Consider the following 8,614-nt stretch of genomic DNA (forward strand, 5'->3'; position numbering starts at 1 on the left):
AATAAAAAAATGTCAATTTTTTTAGGTCGAAATATACAAAATTTCAGATCGCGCTTCACATTAACAAGAATGTCCCTTTTCAGGCCGAAATCTACAACAAAAACACAGTTCGCGCTTTGGGCTCGTATACTTTGTTCTTCATTAAAATCGTGCTAAAACTGTCCAGTTATCAGGACGGAGCTTCAAAAATGTTCAACTCGCGCTTCGTGCTCGCATCAATATCATTGAGTTAGATACCTATCCTGTTTATGGTTTTAATATGTTCTAAGAATGTTCATTTTTCAGGTCGGAAAGTGAAAAATTTGCTGCTCCCGCTAACATACAAATAATGATTAGTAAGATTGTTGGTGAGAGCCAACAATCCTTTACAGTTCGCTTTTTGGGATATTCTGTCAAAACACTTTCCGTTAGCGTTTTGCTCTCGCATTTTTTTACTGTTTAGTTCTATACATTTATTAATATTGATCATGCTTACATAAACAGAAATGTTCAGGTCTGAAATATAACTCAAAATCCGAAATTTTGCCTCGCGCTTTGCGCCCACATCATTTATTTAGTTCTTAAGAGATATCTTATCTTTGTTTGTAAAAGAACAAAGCAAGCATGAAATTAAAACTACAGTCTTTAATTAAGACTCCTTAACCCCCCCCCCAAAAAAAAAAAAAGAAAATAAAACAATCAGCTTTGAGTAATAATGTAGATGAAAATATTTTTTAACCCTCCCCTATTTGGGGAAAGTTAGATCCGCCTCTGATTATGAGCCTACATGCATTGAGGGTTTAGCCGGTAGTGGCATAGGGTGCTTTTTAGAAATTTAAGCAGTTGGTAATACACCAAAAATTGCAATACACCATTACCTTGCAGGTGATCCCCTAACCCATTTCTCTCTCACACACAAACACCCTCACACACACACCCCCCCACACACACAAACGCACCCTTTCTCTCACAAACAAACACCCTCATACACCCTCACACACACACACACGCACACACCCACCCTCACACACACATACACCCTCTATCTCACATATACACAATGGTAATTTCCGATTATGTGCCTTGTAATTATTCCATTCGCATATACAATTTACATCCCATTTCGTCACCATTGATTAGTTTAAATACAGCAAACGCAACTTTTCGATTCAAAAAAATTCTTTCACTTCCTCGACTCATTATGATGTAAGTCCTAGGAACCAGCAGGATAGCTGAGCGCCAGTCAGCGACTCAATTCTTTACTTTCATTCGCTAAGGGCACACCACTTGGAAAAGGCAATAAACTGTAAAATAATTATCATCAGGGACCAAAATAACCACATATTCGCATCTCAGAAATAAGGCTAAGAAATGACGAATGAACGAAACGGTGAACATTTTTTTTATTCGGTTTCATGTTATCAGGTGTTCTTAGAGGTAAAAATTATGATAAAAAGGAGAAAATTAATTTTAAATTGAGATCATTAAAAAAATCAGGGATCGGTTAATAAGATGTGATAAAATCGACTATGCTATTTGAATCATTAGAACAAGGGAATCTCGAACTTTTTCCATCACGGGCCAGGACCAGTGGCGTGATAAACCAAAAGATTTAAAATGGCCAAATGTGGCCGATGGAACAAATTTAAATATGCGAGCGAGTGAAGCGATTTAGCAAAAAAATGACATTTTCAATACAAAGAAATCTATTCTAGATATATATTTTGACGGATCATAAAAAAAATGAATATTTCACTCCCCCCCCATCTGTATATACGCTAGTGCTGAAGACCTTAAAAATAATCTCCGCGTATATAGGAGAAATCACAAGTACGGAGCGAGAAGTCCATTGCGGCCGAGGCCCTGAAAGTTCAGGGGTTCTAGATGCCCCCAGTGCATTCTGACCATTACTTTGGGAGCGTTTTACAACAAATTATTTGAAACACAGACAAAATTTCAAAAAATGCAGTGAGAGTCAAAAGTAATAATAAAAGAAAATTGTCATTTTAATGTTATTATGATTATAATGAACCTAATTATAGTGTACCGATGTCAATTTTAACAATATTTGGAACTGATGAGACTTTTTATAATGTAAATAACCTTGCAGTCACTGATGAAGGTGCTTAGGTATGGGTTCTTTAAAATGTTAATTGTAGAAATGTACTTTCACTCCTGAATGTACCCAAATGTGGGTTGCCATCCCATCTTTGCAATTAAGTTAGTTACTATCTTTCATAACACCACATAACAATAGTACAGACAGAAACGACTCAAAGCTCACTGAACTTTGTTTCAAAGTCAAACTTAGTTGGACTGTATTATTATCATGGTTACATGGGCAGACAATGCAATCATAATTGAGGTATGTTTCATATTGTTTCATAAAAGTGATTTAAAGTGATTTAAAAAGAGGAAATACAGCACAGTCTCACGGCCAGATTGAAAAGTTCCGTGGCTACTTTAAGAAAGCTGACGAGTGTCTTTTACAGATCATACTGAAATGACAATTGCAGAAATCGAAGTGGCGAAAATGGGCGCAAAACCGTTCTCACTTTTAACCAACAGAAATTATGAACGATATGACTATTAATGAATAAATAGTCATCGAAATCGATTTATAAATATAGATGTCAATAATATGGTACACTTAGAACTTTAGAAGAAGAATGATATTGTCCAGACTGAATGCTTATGAATTCCTTAATTTTGGCGATATAATTTTAGATTAAAATACACATGTCATAAACTACTGTTGGCTTCATTCAGTTTTTCAAGTGGCAGCTGTCTCATGGTGGCGCGCTTTCCTCTCTTGAGTCTTAATTCTCTGACGTCATGAAGAGTCTCTGCCGTCATCCTTCTGTCTCGTTTCAAAGTCTGATGGAGTGAATTGATCATGGCGTCGCTGTAAATGGTCACATGACGTTGATTACGTAACGCTGATGGTTGCCTGTAAGGTGGTGGGCTCTGAGCGTTGCCTAGCAACCCAGACTCTTGCGCTTGCTGCTCAGACTCTGGTAAGGGCACAGCCGACTTTAACCGATCTGCAAGAAGTTTGGACAGTTTCGGCGCTATCAGTCGGGATGCCGTCACTTCAATTTCCGGAAATGCTTCATGCTGATACTCAATTGCCATAGTTCTGTTTGTGTGTTCAATGCAATCTGCACATACTCTTTGGCCCAGCACTTCACAGTAATGAAGTTTTTGTTTTGGGTCATGGGTTTCGGCAAGGTCTGATCGCAAAATATGCCTGTATTTCTTATTTGATAGAAGCATCTTGCCATGAACTCCGTTGTGCATCCAGTTGTATTCGTCGCATATCGTGTTGGCGGTTGGCAGCCGAATGGGTGAGAGATGGCGAACTCTTCGTTTTGTTTCATTCCTTATCCCATTTACACAGGCGCTGGGAGGAAAACCTGTTACTCTCTTAATGTATCCTCTTTCTTCCCGCCATCCGATGTCCGATGATTCCTGAACGATGGCTGATCTTTGACCAGGGATCGGAAGTCTGCAAAATGATAGAGAAATAATTAAGCAAAGTTGTTTTTAACACTGGTGATGTAGACAAGGTAAAACAACTAGGAGCAGCTAGGGGTAACATCAAGGCTTTCTTTCTTCTCTCCTCTTCCCTTTCTTCATCTTGTCTTTCTCTTGTATTTCGCCTGCCCTTTCTCCTGTTTTAAAAAGGCCACCCCATGTTTTTGTTTGTTTTAGCGACACCGTATTAATATAAAGATATACCTAGAAGGTTAAGTCCACGGCAGCTGCGGCCCCCACGGTCCGCCTTTATATTTCCTTTCCCTTCCTAATCTAAACTGAGCTACTGAAGAAACGTATTAAACGTTTACAGGGGAACTTTTTAATTTCAACACAGACAAAATAATAGTTTTACACAGGATAGCTTAAATAATCTAAATGTCAATAATTCAGAGACTGGCTAAATCACAGAGAGGCTATGCCCCCTCACATTAATTGGTTTCAGAATCCAAAGTCACAAAATGGCAAAAGAAAGACCAAGAAACTGAGATGGGATTTAACAATCTTCCCAGTTTACTACATAGTATGTCCTTCACGTGCATGCTTTTGTGATTGGCTCAATCACAAAGAAGCTACAGAAAGTTAATATCAAAATTTTAAAATATTGTAACCATCACCCCCACATACAGATCCTCCAGAGATAGCCCGGCAGGTAAGCAGGGGATAATCTGAACACAGTGGGCATCTGTGCATATCACCCACAGCCACAAACAGGAAGGTGTTTACTCCAGTCATTCAAAATTGTGATGCTAAATTCCTGTAGCTTCTTTGATTGAGCCGAATCCCTAGAACATGCCCGTGAAGGACATCTATAATAAACAGAAGTTTGTTAATCCCATCTCATATTCATTAAAAAATACATTATTACTAAAACTTAAAGCTCCTCGCATCTGTAGACCCTCGATGAAGCTGGAAAGTGGTCACTGTAAGAGCAGTGCGAGATGCACGGAGCATGATGTCACAAAATATGATTTTTATGCGCAATCGAAATAAAGAGGGTGTAATTATGACCCAGCCCTATCTTCCCCAAGATCTTTTTGTCTACTCTTCGTATCTTTAGTAGGCCTATCTTTAAAAAATCGATATGGAAAATCACAGGGAGGGGATCCATCCAACCCGCAAGAGCAGCAGCACAAGTTCTTACCCGGTGGAGTTAGGTGAATCACTGCCATAGATGGAGTATTTATCGATGACATTTTCTCTTCTCTGATTCTGAGTCATGAATTCCCAACATTTAGGAAACTTGACTTTGACGGGTTTCCTCGAGTAGCCCTTCATCGCTATAGCGTCCGTTTCTTGAGCTGCTCCTGCTTCTTGGGATGTTTCCACATCTTTCCTTCTGTCATTGGGATCAGCGGATTGAGTCTTTTCGTTCATCTTCAATGATTTTCTCTTTAGATTGAAAGTTGAGACAAAAGCCCTAAAGTTAGTCAAGGCATTAAATTCAACTTGAAAGAAATGACCAGCTTGAAGCAAATAGTCGGGACGTGCAATTACAAACTTACTTAAACCCCCATTCCCCAGAGAGCAAGACCTCTGAAAGACTGCTTTAAGACCATGCAACTTGCTTGATCTTTCAAGGTCTTTCAACATACTTTCAAAATAATTTCAAAGATCTCTAAGGTCTTTCATGATTCCTGATGAATCTTCCAGTGGTCTTTGTGATCCTTGTGATTCCCATTTGTTTTAAACAGTTTAAAACGGTCTTTCAGCGGTCTTTCAAGAACATTTTTTTTTGTCTTTCAGTGGTCTTTCTTATTAGTATTTCGATGATCTTTCGACATTCTCTCAAGATTTTTGCGGAGATCACTGTAAGACTCATGACAGTTCATTGAAAGATCCGAGAAAGACAAGGATAAGTCCATGGAAAGAATTCTAAAAGATCACTTGTTGCATAAAGGAAAGATATCTATAGGACTAGTCTAAGTGTGCCATTCCACAGAACGGAGACCATTGACAGACTCGGACCACTGCAAGACTTAAAATTGGTGAGGTCTTACAGCGGTCTTCAAGATCACTCAAATTTGTCATCTCTGTGGAATAGCTTAGAAAGACCCCGCAAAGAACTCTGAAAGACTGATGGATATTTTGGTCTTCTTTCAGAGATCTTTAATGCAACAAGTGATCTTTTAGAATTCTTTCCATCGACTTTGCCTGGTCTTTCAACGATCTTTCAATGATCTCTCATGAGTCTTATTGTGATCTCCGCTAAAATCTTGAGAGACTGCCGAAAGATAATTGAAAGACTATTAAGACCTTTAAAAGTTCATCGAAAGACCGCTGAAAGACCACTAAAAGACCATTTTCCTGTAAGACCGTTCTAAGACTGTTTTGAACCTTTTCAAAAAAGATTTTGAGCCCATGAAGATCACATAGACCACTGAAAGATTTGTCAGGACTTGTGTAAGACCTCAAATACCATTGTAGGTTTATTGAGAGACCTCTGAAAGATCAACCAGAATTTATGGTCTTTCAAAGGTTTCCAAAGGTCTTGTTCTCTGTGGAATGGGGATTTAAGACAAGACGTATCAAACAGTCTTTTAGAGTTCTTTGAGGGGTCTTTCTGAGCCATTCTACAGAGATGAAAATTTTCAGTGATCTTGAAGACTGCTGTAAGACCTTGCAAATTTTTGGTCTTTCAAAGGTACTTCAAAGTCCACTTCTGTGGACGGGGTCCTTATACATGAACAGTATTGCAACCTAAAAATTGTTATCATTCGCCCTTAATTCTTTAATAAAGCATTTAATACTTAATTGATAATCAATAGGGCCTCATATATTACTTCTAATCAATTAATTAAGAACTACTGTAAAAAATGGCAAGAGATTGCTTTATAGGTTTCTCGGGTTCACCCTTCCCAACCATTCTTACTGGCTTCCTTTGAAACAGAGAATAATGTTCAAATTACCCATGTTTGTATACAAAGCATTGACTATAATGCTCAAAGGTATTTCAGTTACTGCTTTACCCTGTATAAGTCGTAACAACTAGGTGTGCAAGTGACTCTCTTCGTCTCATATTTTCATGACCTCGTTAGCCAGTGAAAGAACTTTATCTGTGTTTCAAAATATCGACATATTTTGCCACTTGCAATTGGACAGTCGCCATCACTAAATTTTCAGAAAAGCATTAAAGGAGAGTGAACTGATCTACACTCTGTGTTGTTTGTTATTGGTGTGTTATGATTCAAGTGGGCCTATAAGACTATACTTCTGAAAACGTTGCATTATGGGTAATGAACATGGCCAAACACAATTAATTTAGGACCTAAGGTGACCTGCTGCAGGTCCGTATGCCCTTTAAACCCATCTTTTTCGTATTTGTAGTTTTAAGAGTATAAAATTCTATTGCATCTATTGTCTAACAGGAAAAGCGCAGTATAAACAGTAAAAATATTAATTAATAATAATGGTAAGGACGATGATGATAATACAAATAATAGGGGGCCTAACGGTAATAATGATAATAATAAATAACAATAAAAAGTGTGCACTCCATGGAGGTATCCTCGAATGATTTAATAAAAGAATTTTTTTTTTACTTGAGTAAGAAAGGTTCTATCCTAAATTAAATCTAGTTAGACGATTTACTTCATTAACATGAACGTAGTGCTGATAACTTTTTTTCTTAGGTGGCAATAGCAAATAGGCTAAATTGATATTCAAGAGTGTGTTTAACGAGGGATCGACGCAACCAAGTTGACATTAAGTGGAAAAATATGGACATTAAAAAAAGAATGATATAAGATATTACACACATGGCATACTAGGGATTTCATGAATACTGGCAATAAAAAAGTGACCCATGGGTTACATTTGGACATCCACTTTGGTTATTATTCGCACCATTAATATATAAGCCTTTGTTATATTGGAGATACTTGATAAAATGAAAATGGGGGGAAAACATACATTGTATGTATATGATGTCGCATTTTTTTACAATATAATACGAGCACAGGCTATCAATTTGAAGGTGATTCCATATATATTGAATGGATCTTACTCAGCCCCCCCCCCCTCAAAAAAAAATAGAAAAAAATAATTAATGGCTGTTTTTAGTTAATGACTATTTCGATAGATACGATAATTACCAGGAATAATTTATTTTACCTCAGTAATTTTCAAATATATAGTGATTAGCATGATTAGAATAGGTTATCATTTTTGTTGTCAAATTTCAGGAATTTTCTCATTAAATCATATATATAATATCCATAACCATTAAATCAAATCTACAATTCCAAATCTCCCAGTCTTTAGCAACCAATGTGCTTCAAAACAGGAGACGAGCAAAAATCTGCAAACAAATTTACACATTACATAATAATCTTAAACTTACAGAGATCCTTGGGTCCTGGTGTGAGGCCTATCCTCCTCAAAGTGACGTCAGCATATTATCAACATGTTTTATTGCTTATAATCCCATATTTTCAGCGCAAAGATGTAACAGATATGGCCAAACCACTATACTTTTACATGCCAGTAGCCATGCTGTTTAGTTTGTTATTGAGAAACAACCTGGCGTGCTAATCGATAACGTCTTGGATTCTATTCTTTTTATTATCGATATAGTGGTATCTAATCGAAGTTATAACCGACTTTAAAGAAAGGCAGGCCGATACTCAAGTGACTTGACCTCAAAGATACCACATCGATATGACGAATGGTATAGAAGAAGAAAGAAGAAGATGAGGAGGGGAGGAGGAAGATGAAGACGAAGAAGAAGGAGGAGGAGGAGAAGAAGAAGAAGAAGAAGAAAAAGAAGAAGAAGAAGAAAATGAAGAAGAAAGAAAGAAGAAAAAGAAGAGGAAGAAGAAAAAGGAGAAGGAAAAGGTAAGAAGAAAGAAGAAGATAAAAAGAAGAAGGAAGAAGAATAAAAAGAAGAAGGAAGAAGAATGAGAAAAAAAGAGAAAGGAAGAAGATGAAAGAAGAAGAAAAAGGAGGTGGAGGATCCGCAGAAATAATTAGGAATTAAGAATAAAAACGAGAAATGGGAGAAGACGGAATACAACAGAAGCATAAGCAAAGTGGGAAAACATAAGATGAAGAATAGGCAGAGGATGGGATGGAAGGGAAAGAGTGTGGTGATGAACAG

The 8,614-nt window shown here is 37.2% G+C and overlaps 1 protein-coding gene across 1 annotated transcript; it reads right to left on the minus strand.

The window, feature by feature from the left end:
* Positions 1-1,408: 1,408 nt before the first annotated feature.
* On the minus strand, positions 1,409-8,136 carry LOC121412258. The gene is made up of 3 exons (XM_041605159.1): positions 7,859-8,136; positions 4,661-4,908; positions 1,409-3,487 (listed from the first exon to the last, which is right to left on the minus strand). Exons 2-3 carry the CDS (start codon positions 4,891-4,893, stop codon positions 2,722-2,724), a joined length of 999 nt encoding a protein of 332 aa, XP_041461093.1. The 5' UTR covers positions 4,894-4,908; positions 7,859-8,136; the 3' UTR covers positions 1,409-2,721.
* Positions 8,137-8,614: the final 478 nt, after the last annotated feature.

Source organism: Lytechinus variegatus, chromosome 3 (assembly GCF_018143015.1).
Source record: "Lytechinus variegatus isolate NC3 chromosome 3, Lvar_3.0, whole genome shotgun sequence".
Taxonomy (NCBI): domain Eukaryota; kingdom Metazoa; phylum Echinodermata; class Echinoidea; order Temnopleuroida; family Toxopneustidae; genus Lytechinus; species Lytechinus variegatus.

Excerpts from the sequence above, each read along its gene's own strand:
- LOC121412258 (XM_041605159.1), bottom strand. The coding sequence starts at position 4,893 with ATGAACGAAAAGACTCAATCCGCTGATCCCAATGACAGAAGGAAAGAT. Across the intron at positions 3,488-4,660 it reads GATTCACCTAACTCCACCGG|ACTTCCGATCCCTGGTCAAA; the intron begins GTAAGAACTTGT and ends ATCATTTTGCAG.